Source organism: Myotis daubentonii, chromosome 3 (genome assembly GCF_963259705.1).
Source record: "Myotis daubentonii chromosome 3, mMyoDau2.1, whole genome shotgun sequence".
Classification (NCBI taxonomy): Eukaryota; Metazoa; Chordata; class Mammalia; order Chiroptera; family Vespertilionidae; genus Myotis; species Myotis daubentonii.
The window spans coordinates 42,636,737-42,661,135 of record NC_081842.1 but is presented as its reverse complement, the minus strand read 5'-3'; the positions used below and the strand labels follow the sequence as shown (position 1 = coordinate 42,661,135).

At 39.7% G+C, this 24,399-nt stretch overlaps 1 protein-coding gene across 7 annotated transcripts in view; it reads right to left on the bottom strand.

Annotated features, from left to right (window-relative positions):
- Positions 1 to 24,081, bottom strand: part of KLHL24 (kelch like family member 24) — a 36,923-nt gene extending 12,842 nt beyond the window's left edge. For 3 of the 7 annotated variants that reach the window (XM_059687160.1, XM_059687167.1, XM_059687166.1), the window contains exons 1-6: positions 23,924 to 24,081; positions 19,596 to 19,708; positions 17,927 to 17,989; positions 13,016 to 13,996; positions 4,148 to 4,332; positions 2,958 to 3,076 (exon numbers count right to left, since the gene is read on the bottom strand). In XM_059687160.1, the coding sequence (XP_059543143.1) occupies positions 2,958 to 3,076; positions 4,148 to 4,332; positions 13,016 to 13,935 (1,224 nt within the window). In that variant the 5' untranslated portion in view covers positions 13,936 to 13,996; positions 17,927 to 17,989; positions 19,596 to 19,708; positions 23,924 to 24,081. Of the gene's footprint in view, positions 1 to 2,957; positions 3,077 to 4,147; positions 4,333 to 13,015; positions 13,997 to 17,926; positions 17,990 to 18,209; positions 18,290 to 19,595; positions 19,709 to 21,702; positions 22,058 to 23,923 lie in introns of those variants that run through there. The other 4 variants (XM_059687161.1, XM_059687163.1, XM_059687165.1 and 1 more) reach the window with 4 other exon arrangements.
- Between the last annotated feature and the right edge of the window lie 318 nt (positions 24,082 to 24,399).

The window sequence follows — 24,399 nt, the reverse complement described above, 5'->3', positions numbered from 1 at the left end:
CAAGACACTTTTAACTAAAGGAGCTCTCCTGTTTAACATCCAAAGTTCTTTTAAAGGACGGTCATCATCAACTCTTCCCTCTAATTAACTATTAACACCTACTGAGTCTTCTTTCACAAAATCTCTGACATCTGTCCCTCTCTTTTGTTTCCCATTGCCATTATCCTCCCTCAGGGTCCGTATCATTTCATACCTTTCAATTAATCTCCTGGTCTCTAAACCACAGATTAATCTTACTAAAACACCTCATCAACTCCTTTTAATAGTTCAACAATGAATGCCTAAGGGTCAAGGCTAAATGTTATATATTATCATTTAAAGTCTGTCCACAATTTATCTTTCTGTGTTCCTCCAAATTTCCACAGCAGCCAATGCCATTTCTATCTTGCTTTTCTCACATTATGATAAAAAAGATCTGTTGGTGGGTTTGTTCTAACACCATGTCGTTCAGAGAGGCTAAGTAACTTACTCAAGGTTATGCAGTTGGAAGGGGTATGGAAACTGTAGTACAATGTAGCCAGTAGGACATAGGCTTTGAAGTCAGGAGAGGCAGCCAGACAATGTTAAGACTTTAGGCAATTCTTTCTGAGACTCAGACCTAATTTCTTTTCAAAAAATTTAAAAATTGATTTGAGAGAGAGAGAGAGAGAGAGAGAGAGAGAGAGAGAGAGAGAGAGAGAGGAAGCAGATAGGGATGGGGGCAGTGGAGAAGTGTGAGGGAGGGAGAGGGAAAAAGGGAGAGAGGGAGAGAGGGGGAAAAGGGGAGAGGGGGAGAGGGAGAGAGGGGGAGAGGGAGAGAGGGAAAGAGGGGGAGAGGGAGGGAGGGAGGGAGGGAGGGAGGGAGGGAGGGAGGGAGAGAGAGCGAGATCAATTTGTTGTTCCACTTACTTATGCATTCATTGGTTGCTTCTTGTATGTGCCCTGTTGGGAATCAAACCCACAGGCTTGGCATACCAGGATGACACTCTAACCAATTGATCTTATCACCCAGCCAGGGCTACCTAATTTTCCCTACATGCATAAATTAAAAATAAGTGCTGTGAGCATCAAGATAAAACACCTCTAGCCTAAGAAAAATCCGAGCTTTTGTTCCTTTATCACTTTCTGTATAACCTTGGGCAAGTGGCTTAATTTCTTGATTCACTTTCTTTATTAATTTAAAAAAATATGTATTTTTTAAATTGATTTCAGAGAGGAAGAGAGAAGGAGAGAGAGAGAAACATCAATGATGAGAGAGAATCATTGACTGGCTGCCTCTTGCAAGCTCCTACTAGGGATCGAGCCCAAAACCCAGGTATGTGCCCCGACCCAGAATTGGAACCGTGACCTCCTGGTTCATAGGTTGATGCTTAACCACTGAGTGGTAATGGCTGGCCCACTTTATGAATTTAAAAAATTACAGTAAGTATTCTCTAAGATTCCTTCATGTGCTAAGACTCTATATTCCAAACCATTCTAGGGCTCTTTTACAGAGAACATTTATAAATTTAAATAATTTTATAGGTTTGAATTCAGCCTATATTGTAAATTTTAGGCATAACGGTTTCCATGGATTGAGTACTTGCTATATAAAGTAGAAAGGATTCCTTTTATTTCTTGATTTAGCGATTCCAAATTTTGGGTAGCTTCAAGTCAAGTACACTGATATTTGTGAAATAAATTTGTGTTCATTAATCCATGTATAATATTTGAGAAATAATAATTTTAATACCTTTGTATGTTGACTAAGTCATTATAATATTTTTAGTTAGACCTCATCTCTTTCCCTTTAGCAGTCCCTTTTTAGTAATATTTTGTCATTCTTGAGGCATAGCTACCAAAACTATATATAATATAGTAGGTACTGCCAAGCCAGTGGTTTTATAAATGATTCTATTAATATTTTCTTTCCATTACATCTATCTCAAGGTCCTCATTATTTCACTGACCTTGTTGACAGCAGCACCACACTAGATCAATATCCTTAGGAATTAAAAAAAAATCCTTAGGAATTAACAGTGGCTTTCCGTGTGCTTCGAGAAGCTCTAGTATTCTACAGTAGAGACAGATTATCTAGAAGCCTCTATGGGCATGGGAGAGGGGAGACTGGGTGGGAAAGGTTCCTGGTACCATCTCTGTTTCAAATTAGAGCAGTTCTGGTTTCTCATTGGTAGCTCTGAAATATCTCCGCAGGAGAGCCTGCTACTAAGGGACCAGTCAAAAATGCATGTGCAAGCAAGTATGCTGCTTTTTCTTAGACTGTTTATTAATTTGAGGAGGCTTTGGAAGAGCTGATAGAGAGGGAGGCAGGGAAAAGCTAAAGGACCCAAGTTAGCTCTTGGAATAAAATTTATATTAGATTTAACTTTAAAAAGGAGGGTGTAGTTGCTTTTTAAAAGTTTGGAAACCACTAGTCCACAAGTGATTCTCAAGTTCCTAAGAACAGCAAAGAGTTCAGAACCAAATTACATATTTTTTATAAAACTTATTAGCTGCAGTCAATAACAAGTTTAGTTTAAAATATGTTGGTGAGTTTATCTTCACACTTATTTTAAGTTTGTTTTGCCCCTACTTGTACAAATAAAAAAGATAAAATAACACCACTCTAGATAAATATATCTCTGCCTGACTGCCAAAGTCAGTGAAAGGAAAAAAACTGCTTGGATTAGACATTGGCTTGTTTTTGTACTTGATGCAACGCCTTTATTTTCCATGTTTCTTAGGCATTTAGACTCCAGTGGCGCATGAAAAGAGAAATGTGGTGTACTGTCACGAATTCCAAATTGAGAGAACAAACTATCCATTCAAAAGTACAGTGTCAAATTGTTTATATCTTCAGTTTATCTATTGAGGTTAGAAATGGAAGGAAATACAATTTGAAGCCAAAATACCCAGAGGGTGAGTAAAATAAAGGATTCAACTGTGGTATTTATTTTGGAAATGTACCAGCAATAGTGATAAAAAGTGGTTTCTCTTACTTTACCAAGGAGGACAGCCATTTTGTGACGCCATCTGCCTTTGTTTAGAGAAGCAACTCTGATCCAAATATTTAACTGTGAATTATAAATCCAGACATCACGGCCATTGATTCTTCCACCTTTAAATGCAAAACAATGCACATTCAATATATATGTATCTATCACCAAAGGATCTATGCCCAAGGCAAAGACAATAAAATATGGGATTTATTCATCCAGTCCAAGAACTTAAGAATTCAGTTCAATAAATGAAAACAAGAACCCTCTGAAAGCTTAATGCAAATAGTTCTACAGAACAGATTTTAACATTGCCAATTGTTATCTTGAGAAATAATTACAGCCCGGCTAGGGTAGCTCAGTGGTTGAGTGTTGACCTATGAACCAGGAGGTTACGGTTAGATTCCTGGTCAGGGCACATGCTCGGGTTGCTGGCTTTATCCCCCGTCGGGGGTGCCCAGGAGGCAGCTGATCAATGATTCTCTCTCATCATGTTTCTATCTCTGTGTCCCTCTCCCTTCCTCTCTGAAATCAATAAAAATATAGTTTAAAAATAAAATAATTATAGGCCTCAAAAAATAAACTGCAGACTCTGAACTTTACAAATGTATATAGATTGTTATTTTAGGAGTTGGTAACCAGAAGCACCCAAAAAACAGAATTATTATTATTATTTTTAAATATATTTGTTATTGATTTCAGAGAGGAAGGGAGAGGAAGAGAGGAACATCCATGATGAGAGAGAATCATCGATCAGCTGCCTCCTGCACACCCCCTACTGGGGATTGAGCCGGCAACCCAGGCATATGCCCTGACCTGTGATCTCCTGGTTCCTAGGTCGGCACTCAACCACTCAACCATGCTTGGCTGGGCCAGAATTACTTTAAAAAACATTTAAAAATTGATAGATTTTTTAAAAAGCATACCATTGTACAAAATAAAGTATGTGTTGTTGTATGTTCAATGTGCAGTAATCTAGTAATCTGCAAAGCTAATATGATCACTTAACAGACTTCAGACCATACATACTGTAGTTACAGCAAAAAGTCATCTTGGTTTTATTTGTTGTATAAACTGATCTGCCTAAAGTGGGCATATCCAGTGTCACTGTTTTCTTTGTGACACTGTTTTAATTTAAAACAGCCAAGCTATGTTCAAATTAAGAGTAGCTACTATAATAATTATTTATTTACCTGAAACAAGAATGTCATTCCTTAGTGCACACACTGCATACTCTGATTTGGTAAATTCTGGAAGCTTAGCCAAAGACTTCCATTCTCCTGTCACAGGATCATAGCACTCAGTATATGGAAGATTAAACCCTCCAACTCGTTCACAGCCGCCAACGACAACTATCACCTCAGAATAGCCAGTTGACCTAAAATTATTGTAAGAATAAATAATATATTAAAAATATACTCAAGATTATTTCAGACCCTAAAAACATGCCATTATCATAAAGTGGAATAGTATTATAAACAGTTGAATTCATTCTCTATGAATGTATCAAATAACACAGGCTACCAATGATTACAGAGAACATTTACAAGGGATTTAGTGTTATCATTTTTTTCCACAGAAAATTCCTACAAGTATTTTTTTTGAGATTGCCTTAAAAATTGTAAAGCAGTCCAAAGAGCCTACCTAACTCAATTGGAACTCTGGTAATATAGGATGATTTTCAAATGAAGTTTTGCAGCAATTCAGATGTGCATAACCACACATGATGATGCACTTTTTCTAAGTGTAGGAAAATGAAATTTTTCTGTCAGATTGCTAGTTCTAAAAAAGCTACTTCACAGTTTAATCTACTACCCTGTAAAGGAGTACAGTTACGTGCCACATAAGTTGTTGTTTGGGTCAAAAACCGACTGCAGATAGAAGGGTGGTCTCATAAGATTGTAATGGAGCTGAAAAATCCCTATCACCTAGTGACATTATAGCCGTCATAAAGTTGTAGTGCAATGCATTACTCGTGTTTATGGAGATGCTGGTGCAAACAAACCTACTGCACTGCCAGTCATATAAAAGTATAGCACATAGATTTATGTATAATACATAATACATGAAAATTATAATAAATGACTATATTTATGTATTAACTATACTATACTTTAAATCATTGTTTTAGAGTGTACTCTTTTTTTTAAAAAAATATATTTAATTGATTCTCCACAGAGAGGAAGGGAGAGAGATAGAGAGCCAGAAACATCGATGAGAGAGAAACATCGATCAGCTGCCTCCTGCACATCTCCCACTGGGGATATGCCCGCAACCCAGGTACATGCCCTTGACCGGAATCAAACCTGGGACCTTTTAGTACGCAGGCCGACGCTCTATCCACTGAGCCAAACCGGTTTCGGCGAGTGTACTCTTTATACTTAAAAAAAAATTTGCTGTAAACCAAAATGCTGTGTTATACCAGCAGCAGCCTCATACATTTTGCTTATTGTGTCTCCTGACTGCATTATTTTCTCTTGTGTTTGATTTCATCTCATGTTGTTTTGTGCAGTAACAAGGTGTAGACTGAGGCTTATAGCCTAGGAGCGATAGGTAATGCCATATAGCCTACGTGTGCAGTGGGGTATACAGACTATGATGTATGCACAACTATAAAATCACCTAAAGGGGCATTTCTCAGAATGTATACGTTTTGTTAAGCAACACATGATTGTATATGTACAGAAATTATTTAAAAATTTTTTTAAAGTTAAGTAAATTTAGGTAATCCCACTCAAAATGTTGGTAGTCACTAAAAATGTTAACAACGTTTATAACAAAGAATGTTAAAAAAGAAAAAAGCAAGATAAAAGCTGTACATAAGGTACAATTAATATTTATATTAAAAAGGTCTGCACCCAGCCAGTGTGGCTGAGTGGGTGAGTGTTGACCTATGAACTAGGAGGGTATGGTTTGATTCCTGGCCAGGGCACATGTCTGGGTTGCAGGCGATCCCCGTAGGGGGCGTGCAGGAGGCAGCCAATCAACCATTCTCTCTCATCATTGTTGTTTCTATCTCTCTCTCTCTCCCTTCCTCTCTGAAATCAATAAAAATATATTAAAAAAATTAAATTAAAATAAAATAAAATAAGAAAGGTCCTGGCTGGTGTGGCTCAAGTTAGTTGAGTTGTCCCATGCACCGAGAGTTTACAGGTTTGATTCCCAGTCAGGGCACATGCCCAGGTTGTGGGCTTGATCCCCAGTAGGGGCGTGCAGGAGGCAGCCAATTGATAGTTTTCTCTCGGAGATATTTCTCATTCTCTCCTCGCCCTTCCTCTCTTCTTTCTAAAATCAATAAAAACATATTAAAAAAATAATAGACCAAAATGCTAATGATGATTGTTTCTGCATGTGTGGCTTCCCACTTTCTAGTAACATAAAATTTCAAAACAATAATGAGCATGGGCTATTTTTAGAGTGGAAAAAACAACTTTTAAGAGCATTAAGAGAGTCCCAAAATTTATGTTAAACACTGGCTTTTTAATTTGTACTTTAAACTTAAGAGAGAGACAGGAAAAACTGAGAGCTCATCCAAGCTCTTTTTGTTCATAAGGGTCTATGGAATTTTAGTTAGTTGGCTTTGCCCAGGCCAGTGTGGTTCAGTTAGTGGGAGTGTCGTCCTATGCACCAAAAGGTTGCTGGTTCGATTCCCAGTCAGGGCACATACAAGTATCAACCAATGAATGCATAAATAGGTAAAGTAACAAATCAATCTCTCTCTCTCTCTCGCTTTCCCTCCCTTCCTACTTTTAAAATCAATAAATAAAAATTCTAAAAAAATTTTGAGATATGGTTTTCACTTTCCAGAGTAGCAAAGATTTACAAAACCTAATAATATGATATGTTGACAAAGGAATTGAGAAATAGACACTTTCATATTTTTGGCTGAAGTATAGCTTGGAAGAAAATTTTATACAGTAACTACCAAAATTAAAAATGCCCATATCCTATGACTGAGCAATTCTATTTCTGGTAATTCAAGTTATAAATTATCAGTGAATGCAGACATATGCACAATACTGAGCATTCTTTGTAATAACAAAAATCTATAAACAACTTAAACATCTATCATTAAGAGATGAATCAAATAAATTATGGTATACTATACAGCTTTTAAAAAATTATTTGAGGCCTGAGCACTAGCCATAGGATCGAGGGTTTGATTCCCCATCAAGGGCATATACCTGGGTTGCTGATCTCCCCCTCCCACCTTCCCACCCCATCTCCTACCCCCAGCCTCAGTTGGGACATGTGTGGGAGGCAACCAACTGATATGTCTCTCTTACATTGATGTTTCTCTCTCTCTCTCTCTCCACCTCCCTCCCTCTCTCCCTCCCTTCCACTCTCTCTAAAAATCAATAGAAAAAAATCCTTGGGTGAAGATTAACAAACAAAAAAAGATTTAAAAAAATCCATAACAAAAATAAAAATAAATGAAAAAAATAAGTCTTTTATGTGGCGATGTAGAACAATCTCCAAGATACTTTTAAGTGATAAAAACAAGGTGCAAAAACAAACAAAAAAAAACAAGGTGCAAAACTATAGTACCTACTATCTGCATAAACAAAAGTGGGGAGGTATGTGGTATGCATACACACACACACACACACACCATACTTATATACAAAGAATATTTCTAAAAAGAGTTCAAAAATTTGGTAACAGAGGTATCCTTTGGGACAACTGATATACCAAAGGTCAGGTAGAGGAAAAATTACAATATATATGCTGTTATGTAAAAATGTTAGAGTTCAAAATAACAATGAATTAACATGTATTTAAGATGGGAAACCATGTACCCTATAGTATAGAATAACATCCTTAAGAGGGACTAGAACAAATATTCAGAACAAAAAATTTTAGTCTTGGCTCTGCCACTAAGTAACTTTATGACAAGAACAAATTGGTTCATTTAACTGTGCTTCAGTTTTATCACCTATAAAATAAAGAATGAAGGTATTTATTAATCTTACAACACTATTTTTTTAGATTCAACATTTTTTTGTATTAGTTTCAGGTGTACAGCATAGTGGTTAGATAATCATATACTTTACAAAGTATCCCCCCTGATATTTCCAGTACCATCTGGTACCATCAATAGTTATTACAATATTATTGACTATACATCCTGGTGGCTATTTTGTCACTACCAATTTGTACTTAATCCCTTCAGCTTTTATATCCAGTCCCACGGCTCCTCTCCTTTCTGGCAAGCATGAGTCTTTTTTCTGTATTTACAAGCCTCTTTCAACTAAAACACCATTTCTTTAAAGAACACACAAAAAGCCCTTATCTTAGTTTTCTCAAATGGTTTCTAATAGGAACTTGAACCTTGTTCTCATTATGGCAGTTATATTCCGATATTCATTATATAGTAACTGATTATTAGACAAGAGGTAGGAGCTTATTAAATAGTAGAGGCCTGGTGCACGGGATTCGTGCACTGGTGGAGGGCGTGGCCTGTGGGGATAAGCCTGCTGTGGCAGCACCGCTCATCCCAGTCTGCCAAGTGGCTGTGCACCTGCCCTCTGAGCAACTGCTCCCTGGTCCGGCATCTTTTGTGGAGCCGGAGTACTCACTTCTCCAGGGGAACTGGTCGGGACTGGTCCAAAGCCAATAGCACTGAGAGGCAGTGGAGTAGGCCTCAGTCCCACGGTGGCCATGAACCCGCCTTCCAGCCTCCAGGGTCAGCGCTGCGCAGGCTGCGGGCGTCCGGAGGAGGTGGTAGGGAGTGAGGAGGAGGAGCCTGGGGCAAGGAGGCGATGATCGCAGCCCGGGGTTCTCAGCGGGAGTAGCCGCTCATCCTGGTCAGCTAAGCGGAGCTCTCACTGTGGTAGCACACTGACCACCAGGGGGGCAGCTCCTGTGTTGAGTGTCTGCTCCCTGGTGGTCAGTGCCATCATAGCGACTTGTCAAATGGTTGTTCTGGTCGTTCTGCTGTTAGGTTGCTGGGCTTTTATTATATAGGATTAGCTACCTATTGCTCAATTGAGTATAGCAAAGAGCATTGATTTTTTTTCTCATAGATATGAACAATTTATGCTTAAAATGAACCATTTGATAGCAAGCATTTCTGCCTCAATCACATTTCCTGTTCTGTAAAAGTACAGCATATACTTAAAATGTATTTTCTTCATGAAACCAGTAATAATTTTTATTATGTTTTTTTGTATGTCAAATGCTAGGTTATGCATTCTTTCATATGATATCTCTACTACTCACAATTTAAAAAAATATATATTTTATTGATATCAGAGTGGAAGGGGTAGAGAGAGAGAGAAACATCAATGATGACAGAGAATCACTGATTGGCTGCAGACCCACAATGGGGATTGAATTTGCAATCCAGGCATGTGCCCTTGACCGGAATCAAATCCAGGACCCTTCAGTCCGCAGGCAGATGCTCTATCTACTGAGCCAAACTGGCTAGGGCACTCACAACAATTTTACAAGGTAGATAATATTATGCTCATTTTACAGATGTGAAAACTGATACATCGTCAAGTTAAAGTGCCTTGCCCAAGATCATAGAATTAACTAGTGTAGAGCCAGATTATAATCCAGGCCTGTCTGTTTCTGAAGTCAGTACTCTAAACACATCATGATGCTTGGTGTTTATTAAAAAATAATATTATGGTCCTAGCTGGTTTGGCTCAGTGGATAGAGTGTCAGCCTGTGAACTGAAGGGTCCTGGGTTCGATTCCAGTCAAGGGCACATGCCAGGTTGCAGGCTTGATTCCCAGTGGGGGGCATGCAGGAGGCAGTCAATCAATGATTCTCATCATTGGTGTTTCTATCGCTCTCTCCCTCTCCCTTCCTCTCTGAAATCAATAAAAAAATATTATTAATATTATGTATTAGCACAGACATTTAAAGTTGCATAATACATATTATTAAAAAGACAACTACTGTTCCTAAGCTTTGTTCCTTCTGTGATTGGTCTCCACTGTTTTCTCTCCATGGGTTTACAACTGGCAGTGTAGGTTGTGGGGCAGCACCCGCAGGTCTAAATCGGGGTGGGGGTGTTCGGTCCTTCCAGGCTTCACGAGAACGATTCCTGACTACCTTGCTGTGAATGGCACAGCTCACACAGTAATGCAGCTTCACACACAGCTTGGGAAGCACATAGGCGTCGAAGACACTCGCTTCGGAGATGTCCCTAACGGCTGCGGCCTCCACTATGTTTCGGATGACAAACTTCTTAATGGCCTTGTCCTTGGGCACGCACCGGGCGCAGTTGGTGCACGAATAGGCTGCACATGCAATTACACTTACAGATTATCAAACTTTCATGCTTGGGTGCATTTTTGGGTTTCCTCTGTTATTTAAGAGACACGTGGGTATATATATGTAGAATATCTAATATGTGTTGAACTCTGAAGGATACTTGGCACAGGATAAACACTAAAGAAACATTGACTAATGTGGAGTATAACCTAATTGTTCACTGGTGGAAACTGACTGTCATCACCCTAATCTGGAGTTAATCTTTGCATCGCTAATGTGAAGGCAACCAGATAGTCTGTGTCCCCTAATCTGACACATTACCTAGGATGAGCTCTTGCCAGAAATACTTAACTGGTCTCCATTAAGCTGAGGCTTGCAGAGCCAACTTCGTTTCCAGAAACATAACTAAATGCAGGTAAATGATACCATAAGGAAGCAGCCAGACTGATACAGAAGACGGAATACTTTTCTGGACAACTTGCTCATCAACAAGTCAGAATCACAAAAAAGAAATTGTTCTGAAATAAGAGAGACTTCATGGAAATAACCAGATGCAATAAGTGATCCTGGATTAGATCCAAATTCATTAAAGAACAGTCTGGAGGAAGTATGTATATGAATTGGGTATTAGATAATATTAAATAACTATTAACTTTAAGTGTGATATTATTTTGCCTGTTATTTTTTTTAAAAGATGCATCTTCAAGTCAAAAAAAAAGTAACATTGGCTGAATGAATGAATGAATGAATGAAAGAAAAAGTCTGGACTGGAGATATAGGTTTAATAGTCAATAGCATGCATGGTAATTAAAACCATGAGAGTAGAGGAGATCGCCTAACGGTGGGCAAACTGCGGCTTGGCAAACCGTGGCTCGCGAGCCACATGTGGCTCTTTGGCCCCTTGAGTATGGCTCTTCCACAAAATACTGACTTCTGCGCATCGGCCACGAAGTTTCAATCGCACTGTACGTGCGCGCCACCACGTGGTATTTTGTGGAAGAGCCACACTCAAGGGGCCAAAGAGCCACGTGTGTCTAGTGAACCGCAGTTTGCCGACCACGGGCTAGGAAAGTGTGTAAGGCAAGATAAAGAGATGTGAACCAAAGGGACTATAAACATTCCCAAGACTAGATATAGAACCATCAACTGGAAAAGAGCAGCTGGAGAAATAAGGCCATGAAGAAAATGGTACTCCACAAGCTAAAGGAGGAGTTTCAAGAGGGATTAAAGCAATTTATAATGTCCAATCCTAAAGAGAGACCAAGCTGGATAAAGACTGGAAAGAGGCGTCTAACAAATAACAAACAGAAGGTCAGTGATGACCAGACTGAGAGGAGTTTCAGGAGAGTGACTGGAGCAGAAGTCGGGAATGAACTGCAGTTGCAGAAGTGGAGACATCACCCCTTTTTCAAAGAACTTTGGAGTTTCTCAGAAAGATGAGAACCTGTATAAATAATACACATTGTTCAGATAATGAAATCCCTAGTGATGGGTACTAACATGCAGTAACAAGTAAGTGAAAGACAATATGAGGGACAGAAGTTGATTGCAGAGTTGTAAAATAAAGGATTCCTCACAAAATGCCTACACAAAATAAATATCCGCTATTATATTTATAATAGTCTGTAAATTCAATATAACTATAGTTTGTTTTTTTCTACTTGCCTCATAAAGAAAGGTGATATAGCAATCTTTTATATAGATGTGTTCCACTGTATAAAATGGATTGGTCCGCTTCAAAATTGGAAGTAAATTTTTGCAAATCAAGTAATTAAGTGAATCAGGAAAAGTATTTATTACCTAACCTAATTAGCCCGAGGCTCCAATATGTTCATTCAGGTCATTTCTTTGTAAATAACATTAATAATAAATGAATTACTTTGATTTTACAACACATATCCCTTGGTCCCTTCTAATCCCATGAGATATGCAGAATAGGTATTGTCAGTCCTATCTGACTCCAAAACATTCTTCTGCTACAAGGGACTCTGTTTGGAAGAATGAGTGATTTTCCTTGGAGGGATACTGTGCATCCAGAAAAGTTGTGGAATATCCCTGAAGCTGTTTAGTTTTCTTAATACATTTAACCATGGCCTCTCTACATTCTTAAACTCAGCCCAAGTCTCTGAAGAGTCTTTAAAAAAAAGAAGAGGAACTTAGAAAAAATCTGTACACTTACAGAATAAAATTGTATTCTTTTGTCCTTTGTTAAACAATTAACAATTGCTTTTTAAAAAACTAGAGTCAGTTTTTGTTTTATTGAGATATAATTGTACACTATTTAATTGCATTCCTACCCCTTAACATAACATAAATTTTCCAAATTCTGTATAATGATGATATAATTTTTGTAATCAGAAAAAAATTTAAAAACTGAGATTGACGTTAAATATAGTAACTATGGCAATGAGACAAGATCTGAAGGTTGGGTTTTTATCTGAGAATCCACTCATTGTACATGAACTTACTTACTTCACCTCTATATTTCATGTTGTCTTTTAGTCTGCCAAAGTCTTTAGCTCCTTTCTATCCAAAGACTCTCTGGAAAGAAAAGTGGAATGCTTTGGGACCCTACGAAGGCTATGAGAAATTAGTAGAAATATGTTGAGACATGCACGGTTGCAAAGACCCTTTGCAACACCCTCTGACAGCTCAGAACAATAACAAAGAATGAATCTAGTCTTCACTGGGTGAGACATTTAAATTATATAAATCTACATGCAACAATACATATAAATGACTACACTGAAATTACCTTCAGGATGTTTAAAAATACTTTAAAAAAAAAACTTTTGTTAATTATATTGTAGTTAATTTGTAAACAGTTTTCTCACCTTCGTGGCCTAGTTCTTGGGGACATCATTTCATTCCCAAGTATGTGGTACCGCCTTGCTTCATGCAACAACTGATAACACTCAGGAGAATTCTGGATCAATTGGTCCACCTCAACTGTTTGAACGAAGTAGTTGGGATGCAACAGAGGGAGTCTCACATGTGTCAGGAGCTCATGTAATAGTGGTCTTCTCAGATCAACAGCACGATAGACCCAACGCATGACAGCTTCAAAAACCATCTCCTCTTTACTAATAACAAGTTCGTCACTACAAATATAATCAATAAGTTCATCTTTGTCAAGCTCAAGAAACTCCTCATGCTGGGACACATCCTCAAAAGTCTGTAATGCAAAAGTCTTGCACTTTGTGAAGAGTGTTTTGAGTGAATGGGTGTCAGCGAAGCGCTGAATTCCTAAGCAATTACAAGGATCAAGTTGCTCCTCCAAGAACTTGGCACATGCATCACGGAGAACACTGATCTGAAAGAGGCTTGATGTTTCAAAGATATATTGTACATTCTCTGTAGTGATCTTCACCTTTCCAGTATACACATACTGCAGAAAGCATTCCATAGCTTCAGCTAAGATACCATTGATTTCAACCAACATTTCTCGGCTTTCCCTGTGGTCATTACAAAACATAGCTCTGAAGTAGCTACTACAGGCTGATAGAACAGCTCTATGGCAAGGAAATTCTTTCCCTTCCACACAAATGATAACATCTGTGAATAATCGGTTATCTCGGAATTCATTAAATATCTGGAGTATGTTTTCAGCATGGGATGATCCTGAAGAGAAGTCAAAAAATTCATGGCCTGTCAGAGATTTAGGGTCCATTTCAAAGACTTTACGCTTAGTTGCTGGGGAATCACGCACCCCGAGATCCTCTCTGTTTAGTCTTCGTCCTAATATTAGGACCATCGTTACATCAGTTGACTATATAACTGCTGAGAAATGACTGTTAGGGATCTTCTTTACGTGGCTAAAAGTGAAAAAAGAAAAAAAGTGAAAACATTTTAATAAGTAAAAAATTCAGTATTCAAATTATATAATTTCATTTTGATGTAACACTGCAACAAAATCATGTAATATATTTCATGTAGGGTATTGAGCACTACTTAGTTTTGATAAAAATTGATAAATAAAAATTGCATTTGCACAATTAGAACCTTAGGAGTAATTTGCAACAGTATTCCTTTAGCCCCCCAGGTGAAAGGATACTGTGTACTTTGGGAATTACTAATAACCTTCTGTCTTCCCTTTTACACAGCGGGGTTTTATCCACTGACTATAAAGGTAAGTCAGAATACTGTACGACACAGAATTTGACTATATTCAGAATCCTAAAATAAGTGTATATCATCTTAATATACTAGTGTTGCTAGACAGGAATTCAATTATATTTATTAATGGTCTTTAAAAATATACATATTGTTTGACTAGCAAGTCCTTTTCCAGCATTCCTAAGGAAATAACAGGATATGTAGAAAGATTTATCTACAGAGATGCCCAATGCTCTATTTTAAAAAATATATTTTATTGATTTCAGAGAGGAAGGGAGAGGGAGAAGGAGAGATAGAAACATCAATGATGAGAGATAATTATTGATCGGCTGCTTCCTACACTCCCCCACTGGGGATTGAGCCCACAACCTGGGCATGTGCCCTTGACCAGAATCGAACCCAGGACCTGTCAGTCCCCAGGCTGATGCACTATCCACTGAGCCAAACCAGCTAGGGCCCAATGCTGTTTTAATAAAAAATACTTAAAACAACCTAAATGACCTACAATAGGGGATTAGTTAAACCAAAGTACATTTTAAGGATGGAACAGTCTATGCAGCCTTTAAAAATTATGTATACTAGTCCAGCTGGTGTGGATCAGTGGTTGAGCATCAACCTATGAACCAGGAGGTCACAGTTCGATTCCAGGTAGGGCACATGCTGGGTTTTGGGCTCAATCCCCAGTAGGAGGCGTGCAGGAGGCAGATGATCAATGATTCTGGTAACTGATGTTTCTCTCTCTCGTTTACTCTTCTTTTGTCTCTGAAATCAATAAAAATATATTTTAAAATATTATATAGACTATTTAATGACATGGGGAAGAATTAACTAGGTAGTAAATGAAAAGCAGATCATAAAACATATGCTAAGGAAATAGAAAAATTTATGAATCAGTGCATCAAGAGATACAAAAAAGGAGGCAAATACGCCAAATGTGAAGTGATTTGTTTTGTTTTTCTCTATTTCCCCCTAAATGTCCACTATAAATAGGAAATAATTTGTTTTTAAACCTCCCTCAGAAGTGACTATGAATAGGTAACTAATGAATTGAGGCACTGGGCTATAGCTATCAATTCTCTTAAATTTTAATTTTTAAGGTGGTTCTTCTCCTACTGGCTTTTCACATCTTAAGTTGATACATGACCCAAAATATATTTGTCATCGGCTTAAGAGCACTCGGGGTAGCTTTCATCTATCCCCATGCCCTCAGAATTTCATACACAATCACTTCTAAAGGTCCCAGCTTCTTCCCGAAGTATTTAAACAGTCAGATATCTAGGACAAATGATGGTAGCATGAAGAAGGCTTAACATTATGGAAAATAATATGGAAGTTCCTAAAAAAATTAAATATAGAACTATCACATAATCCAGCAATTCCACTTGGGTATTTTTCTGAAGAAATCCAAAATACTAATTTGAAAAGACATATGCATCCCTGTGATGACTGCAGCATTATAGAATCTCCCTTTTGGAGAAACGGGACAAGTTTCTCTTACATAAATGAAAAGATACTCTGTTCTGTAGTTAACAGTCTTACTGTGTTTGTTATCTAGTATCTGACTGTATTAACTTTGGGGTAGCATATTGAGTGAGTTAAGTACCAATATAAGGCTGATTAAAACTTGTGTGCTCTTCCTCCTGGGAGCACACGTTTGGGCCTTTCCCTTGCCCTTCCTCTCTCACAGGCATGCACTCCTAAACTCTAAGGCAGTGGTTCTCAACCTTCCTAATGCTGCGACCCTTTAGTACAGTTCCTCATGTTGTGGTGACCCCCAATTTCACTGTTACAAATTGAACATAATTAAAGCATAGTGATTAATCACAAAACCAATATGTAATTATATATGTGTTTTCCGATGGTCTTAGGCGACCCCTGTGAAAGGGTCGTTCGACCCCCAAAGGGGTCGTGACCCACAGGTTGAGAACCGCTGCGCTAAGGGATCCCACTGAGACTTGCAACCAGGGGAACAATGGAGCAGCGGGCAGCTTGTCCTGGGTTAACCCCCTAAACCTGTCTCCAAGGTCCCCTTTTTCTGACTGCAGTGAGCTGACAGCAGCCAGCCTGGCTCACTTCTTTCACTGCGGCTTTTACTTCTCAGTGAGCCAAAGCAACCCCACCTAGGCTCATTTCTTTCCCATAACATTACTAAATGACTCTGCCTAGGCTCTCCTGTTGCTTCTTCTGTCCTAAGCCCCTCCTTGTTTCAATGTCCTCAGCTTTAATAAACTACTCTCAAAACAAACATTTAAGCACACACATAAAACCTCAAAAACTTTATAGGAGTTAAGGGTCTGTCTTTTAATGATTTTCTGCCCCTTATTCTCATAGCTGGTTCCTTAATTACTGACAAGGGCTCTTTCACGTCTTTTACCCAATGTAAAACTGGGAATCCTGGATTAGAACAACTATAAAAATCACCTGCTATTATAAAGTATTCACCAGCAACAAGATACTGTCTACTGCTTGCTTTGTAAGTGGCTACCTCTTAGACCTGGGCTGTTTCCTCCCGAGCAGCTTTGGCTTGGCTTTTCGGACATCCTCACTTTCTCTGGACTTTCTAGGAACTCTCCCATTAACCAGTCTCCAGAAAGCATAAAACATAAACGCTCCCTAGATGACAGGGTGGGTAAATGATTTGCACAGAAGGATCTTAGAAATATGAGATGCATTTCAAAGTTTATCTTCTGGGCTTCTATATGTTAATTTATTAGCCGCTGTTTTCCCATTTTACACAAATCAAGTATTTTATTTTAACTAGTAACGGAAAAAGCAAGAAATCAATTTGGCATCTCTGGACAAAACAAGAGGAAAATGTTTGCTCCAAGGAAATTTAATTAGAAAATTATATCTAGGTAAGTTAGTGGATGCAAGGGTGATCAGATGGTCGTGTCAATGACTGCCTACCCATATCACATGATTTGTCTAGAAGAGCTACTAACTTTTTTCTCCCTCATTTCTTTAGGGGCTTTATTTCTGGAGCTACAATGTCACTTGAAAGGAAGACTTTTCTTAACAGAATATTGTTTTTAATTGAATTGATCTTTAGAGAGGAAGGGAGAGGCAGAGAGAAACATCGATTTGAGAGTGGAACATCGATTGGCTGCCTCCTGCATGCCCCACACTAGGGCTCCAGCCCACAGCCCAGTCATGTGCCCTGAATGAGAATCGAACTGGCAACCTTTAAGTGCACTGGATGACGCCCAACCAATTGAGCCACACTAGTCAGGGCCAGAAGATTCTTCTTGTTAAGTATACTGTAGGGTTTATTTCCAACTGCAGAACTCATAAATGTTGTAGACCTAGTTTCTGATTGTTAAGTAAATTTAAAATTAGATGTATTTGATTTATGTCCCAGAAAAATGAGTGGAGATAACTTATTTTAGTGTCTCTAAGACTGGGGAAAAATGTTGACGGGGGACTGAGAGTTTCAGGAAGGGGAGGAAAGGACTGGGTAAACACTGTATTTAGTAATGGAAACGACCGTGAGATTGCATTCCTTTATGATCTTGAGGACAGAACTGCTCCTTGTGACTCTTACTGACCTAAGTGATTCCTGGTTAAAGAAAGTAAAGTGGTTTAAATCTCCAAATTACAATGTTTAAATAGTTTATAAATATTATAAATACCTTTTTAGCATTTGCTTGATCAAAGCCTCAGTCAAAATATTTGTGTTGTTTCAATTTCCACACCTAAAATAAACGGAGAACAGCAGCAACATATAAATCAGATACGAATCACTTATACTGGTCGTTGGCAGGATTTACTAATATGTTAAAAAAATTTTTTAGTTGATTTTAGTTTCCAACTGGAAGTTTACTTTTGTATAGAAAATCATTACTGAATAACAATTCCTGAAAGAAAATTAATAATTTTATGTTATTTTACATACAAACTAGTTTTGTTATTTACCAACGTCTTTACTTGACAATTTTATCCTGCAGTAAGGTTTCTTGAGTGAAAGATGAGTAAACACTGGCATCAACAGCAAGCTAATGGTGACAGTGAGATGAGAAAAATAGATATCATGTGATAACTGATATTTGAAGAATGTCTGGTAATAGATATCACATCTGAGTTTAGAGCCATTAAATAATTCTGAATTGGTCTATCAATATTACCAAAAGTAAACAATTTAGTCATTATATATTATATAACCATGGAATACATTTCAGAAAAATCTCAAGTGTTCTAGGTAATTCAGGAAAAAATTCATTTTAAAATCCACAGTAATTAGATTGTCAATATAGAATCTCCAAGTTTATAAAATAATTTTTGATCTTTTAATATAAATGTATTATTTCTTCTGCTTTGTTGGGGCTTATATAGATGTAGTACCTATTGAAACTAACTAATTTAGCATAACTCCTTTTTTGGGGCGGGAAGGCAGAAGGGGAGTAGAGGAATGCTTAAGAGAAAATACTAGCAACTTGAACTGTGCACAGAATAGCAATTGAACACTAATGGACCTGGTTTCTGGCCCATATATCTATAGACCAAGTTATGGACTATTGATTGTTTTCCTACAGAAATACATGAACACACTTCTCTGTACCCCGATTATGCGATGATTGTGAGGTGAATGTTATCTTGCATGTTTCTTTACTTGTAGAATACAGTCTAACTTGTGTGTACCTTTGGTAAAGAATATCTCAAATTGGTCAAATCAGGGGATTGTTAATCCTAGCTAAATGCTTCTTCCCAATGGCAATAAGAGATTCTGAGCCAACACAGGTATTCAGCTCAATTCAAGAAACATTTATAAAGAGCCTATCCTTCGTCTGGCACTGGGGTCGCAAATATTGGATTCAGATCCAATTTTAGACTTTGGGATTGGCTAATGTAAGAACCAAACAAGAACTCCAAGACTGAAATTAAAATAGATTCATTTTCTCAGTGTTTCTCTAGCAGAAAACACAGGTGCAGATTGGAATAGATTCTCTGATGACTGATCTGATCTAGAATTATACCTTAAGGCAGCGATTTTCAACCGGTGTGCTGCAAGAATTTTTCAAACATGCAATACCTGACTATTTAGTCAGGGGCACTGACTTCCTTTCCCTTAGATTGCCAAATAAGAAAAATGACAACAGCCAATACAACAAGAGCCGTCCAGTATGAATGAATAAAAAATTATACCTTTTTTTTTGTCAGATTGGCAAAAAAATAATGTATTTTTGGTGTGCTGCAGAATTTTAGTAATTAAATGAAAAAAGATAGAAAATTGCTCCCTTAAGAAGTAGAAGGGCAAGACAATTCATCTGGGCATTTTCTGCAGGGTTTTTAGCTAATACTTACGGGACAGAGGGGGTCAGCATACAAAGTCCAAAGAAGATGTATACTATCAGAATTAATCTAGAGTGTAGGTGTGCTGCAACCAAGCTTATTTTTTCCTTTAGAATGCAGGAATTCTATACAAAGAAAGAAGTTACAATTAGCCTTAAAGATAATACAGATTAATGAGGGGCTTATAAAGATTAATAAATACCAGAAAAAGGGAGTCCAACATTTTTATTAACACAGTCATTATAACATGCAGTAAAGAATTGCCATATGCTATGCTCTACATGACTTCATTTTCTCAAATTTAACCTTGAGTGAAAAAATAGCAGAGACAACAGAAGACCAACCAAAAAAAGGTTTATCTTTAAAGATACATAGTAAGCCAAAAGAAGGAAGAAAACAACTGCAACATAATAAATCCATTATTTTAAAATAACTAGAAAATTATACTTAACGTGATACTGTGTAAAACTAAGCAATTTTTATAAATTTCTGATGTTTTCACAAAAGTTAGCTAATTCATTTGAATGATTATATTTAAATTTATGCTCTTAAATTTTCAATTTAAAGGTTTACGTTTGGAGCAGTGATTCCTGAACCAAGTTTTATACATCGAATAAAGTCCTGTCTGCAAGCTGCTGTTTTCAACATTTTTAATTTCTTAATGGAACCACCAAGAACATATTTACCCACTTAAGATATCAGAAATAAACTAAAACCTTATATTTCTTTGCTTAGAATTATAGCAACTAGTGATTACCCTTTGTTTACTAGAACCTCAAATGGTCAATACATTATGACTTTGATTAATGAAAGAGAAATAAGAAGTATATGATGATGAAACATTTAGGAGTGCTTAAACAATGTCAGACTAAACCGTATGATTCTATAAAAAAGAATACCATCTTTTCCCAAATTACAGAATCCAAAAATTGAATTTCTCCACTCAGTGTTTCTCTTCCTTGCCTTAAAAATTTTGGCTATTAATATTCCTCAAAGGAAGAAAAACAAATCATTAATCATCAGACATCATACCTGGTATTACGCTATCCTATTGAGTCTACTCATGCTTCTCACTAGACTTGACATGTAAACTTAACTTCATTGGCTTTATCTTGCTAACATGTTTCTTTTAGGTATTTAACGCATTGTTTTATTTTAAAATTGAAAGACCTATAGATATATAATATAGTTATGGTTTCTGTTAGAATTATGTTTCCTATTAGAATTACTGAAGTCTGTAAGAACACTATCGATGCTCTGCCACTTGAACAAGTTTGAGATCCAGTATTTTAAATGACTTCTCTACGTATAAAAGCTTTTATAAGTCAAGTGATTTTTATTTACCTTAGGTGACACAAATTACTTACAAAAATAACTTTCAGAAACGACTGAATAGGTAAAGCCTAATTTAAACACTAATTTAGTAAACTTTAAGATGTGCCCAAATCTGAAAAACTGTAGCCCTTATGTGAGTTTAAGCAGAGTGACAAACTGGTCAATTAAAAATGTTAGTTTAGCTATTGTTTTTAATAGAATAGGATCTTAAAAAGTATATACAAAAATAACTACAGCCGCTTATTTAAGAATTAGCAAAAAGCATTAAGGATTTAGCAACTTGGACAAAAGCTAAGAAAGTTTGAATTAAAGCTGACAGCTCTAACTCGGAATACTATTTCTTCTTCCTGTTTAGAGACTAAGTCACAGGCTTTGTCTGGACAAGCAGCCTTTTAATGGTGGTTCTATTTTTAAAAAAGGTTTGCATTTTGTATTTATTTAGATGGGTTGAAAGCCCAGAATGCACACGTAGGATCAGTTTGGGATCACAGAAGCTGCTCCTTATGGTGGTCATCTCCACTTCTATCTAAAAAATGTATTAAATGCACAACCAATGAAAATTGTTCATATTTAAGTCTTGCTTTACGCAGATGGCTCAATCAACCTCCTACAGAAATGCATTAAGTTTTGGGTCAATTCCTATGGATTTATAGGAAAAGAAAACCTGATAAAACCCAAGCACTATTTCCAGGATCTCCCCATGAGATCAGGAAAACTGCATCTTCAACACACTATGGCTAAAATGAACGTTTTGGTAGATTTTATTACAGTCACAGTAACTTACAATTTCAAAACAAGACATTTGCTACCCTGGCTGGTGTGGCTGCGTGGTTAAAGCGACGACCCTCACGCCGAAGGGCCAAAGGGTGGGTCGCAGATTGGATTCCGGTCAAGCGAATACCTGGGTTGCAGGTTCATCCGGGCTCCACCCGAGCGCATGGGGGAGGCAACCAATAATTGTGTCTCACATTGATGTTCCTCTCTCTCTCTCTCTCTTCCACTCTCACTCTCTGCTCCTACTTCTCCCTCCCTCCCACTTTCTCTAAAAAACAATGGAAAAAATATACCGAGGTGAGGATTAACAAACACACATTTGCAATTCGCTATCACAAATTCTGAATTACCATGGGGATTAATACCTAGATAACCTCTCACCCCCCTAAAACACACACACACACACACACACACACACACACACACACACACACACACACACAAAACAATGAATTCAAATGGAGGTATCGAAGAATCTTTAACTTTTAGGAGGATATCCTCAAAGGATATCTAATATTTTAGAATTATAATTTCACACCTTGGTCGACAGCAGACAGAGTTTAAATCTATTTTACGTACCTAATAAAAATCAACCTCAGCTGGTGGACCTAAACAGTCTGCAGCTGCAAATGCTGAGACGTGATTTTTAAAAAGCTGCTCGAGAGTGCGAGAAATTAGTCATTAAAATCCACCAAACTAGTGTACAGTCCCTGCCTGGGGGGTGTGGGTGGCGGGGTGTGTGTGTGACCGAGGCACCCTAAAATGCGGCGTTAGGGTCCTTCCTTAGCTATTTAACACGTTAAGCGCCATGTCAGCCACCGGTGCGGCCAGCATATCGGTGAGACCGGATATCGCCGGCTAAACGGAAAGGGAGACAAAACAGGCTTGGCGCTGAACGTGTTAAACCTTGTTTACAAACCATCCAGAACAAACGCGCAAGAGGACTTCCTGCTCCACATTGGGGCAGAGAAGACATCACTTAAACCGGCCTAATTCTGCGGCCCTGGCGGGCGGGCCACGGCTGCAGTTCCCTGAGGGCCTCAGGTTCTAGCAGAGGCTGCGGGGATCACCCAAGGGCGACCCGGAGGGTCCCTCCGCGCGGGAGCGCGTGCCGCCGGCTCCGCGCGAGCCGAGGAGCGCCGAGCGCGCCCCCGCGCGTCCTCCAGCTCACCTTCGAGGGGGCGGGGAAGAGCTGCCGGGGCAGGACCCCCTAGCGACCAGCCGGCCGCCAATCAACACTCGGAACTCGCGCCCCGGTTCCCGCCCCGCCGGCCGCCGCCAGCGCCCAATCCCGGCCGCGGTAACAGCCGGCGTACAGAATGTCCGGGACCTGGGGGGGGGGGGGGGGGGGGGGCGGGGACGTTAGGAACTAAATTAAGAAACCAAGCCTTGGAGTGGTAGGAAGGTGGGGAGGTTAGGCGGAGACTCGGCCGGCAGAACGCCCGCAGCCCCTCCCGCCACGACTCCCCGGGGACGGTCGCTCCAGGGCCGGGTTCTCGGCCCGGGCCCCGCCGCGATCCGCGGTAAACAAAGACTCGCAGGGGGTTGGGGCGGGGGTAGCGGTCAGGTGACAGGACCGCGCACATTTCGCAAACGCTGTAGTGGGGCTACTCTGGCCCGTAGCCTGGGAACCCACCCTGACCCCGTCCGTCCTCCCCGACAGACGGCGATCGCCCCCCCTCCCCCCACACACACCACCACCACCAAACGGGAAGGCTTGATTTGAGGCCTTCGCATTCAGTGCTTCCTTCGATTATGAAAGAGCAGCGGAGGCCCCGTTCGAAGCCGGTCGGCAACAGCAGGACCCGTCTCCCCAGCCCCGTTCGCCAGCTGCTCCCGCCCCCGAGACGACGGGGTGGCCGACACCTGCTAACCCAGCCCGGGCGGCCCTGTCCCTCCCAACCCGGCCCCTGTGGGGCGCGTCAGCATCGCCGCGGTTCCGGGGCGGCACTGCCAGGAGGCTGGGGTGTCCCCCTTGCAGGACTGTCGTTGCCGAGCGGGGCTAAAGACCCCCCAGGAACGCCCTGCAGACCCCTCGCCCCAGACAGGGGCCCAGCAGCCCCATGCGCAATCTCTCCTCGGCGCCCCCGCGTCTGGCCCCGAGAGGCCGGACGCCGCCGGCCTCCCTCCTGCAGACACCTCCGTGGTCGTGACCTCGGTCGCCCCTCCGCCCCCGGCGCTGGCCGGTTCCTCGCCTTTCGGCCGGTCCCGGAGCTGTCATCCCCGGGTACCTCTCGGCGAAGGCTGGAGGCAGCCAGCAGCAGTGGCGAGCAGCGGCTGCCCCGCGGTCCGTTAGCGGCTGGCGGCGCAGCGCTCCTTCCAGCCCCGGAGTCTCCTGCAGCCACCAGTCACTGCTGTAGCTCACAACAAAGGAAACATGTGACCGTCCGGGCCAAAACACTGAGCGTCATAGACCCTGGGCCAATCCGAGTGGGCTCCCCACTCGCGGGGCACCCTGGGAGATGTAGTTCCTACTGCGGGGGCGACCACTATGCGAGCGTGACAAGACCCAGTCCAGGGGCTGGTGAATTGGAAATACTTTGTTTTAGTTAGAAACAGGTTAAGGAAATACATCGTTTTAGGATTCTAATGAGAACACTGAGTGGTATGTTTATTGCCACGTCCAAGGCAAAAGCACATATCCATGAAGTTGCATAATCTTAGAGATCTTTTAAATTTGACCCCTTGGTTCCCAATTGTGAAATAT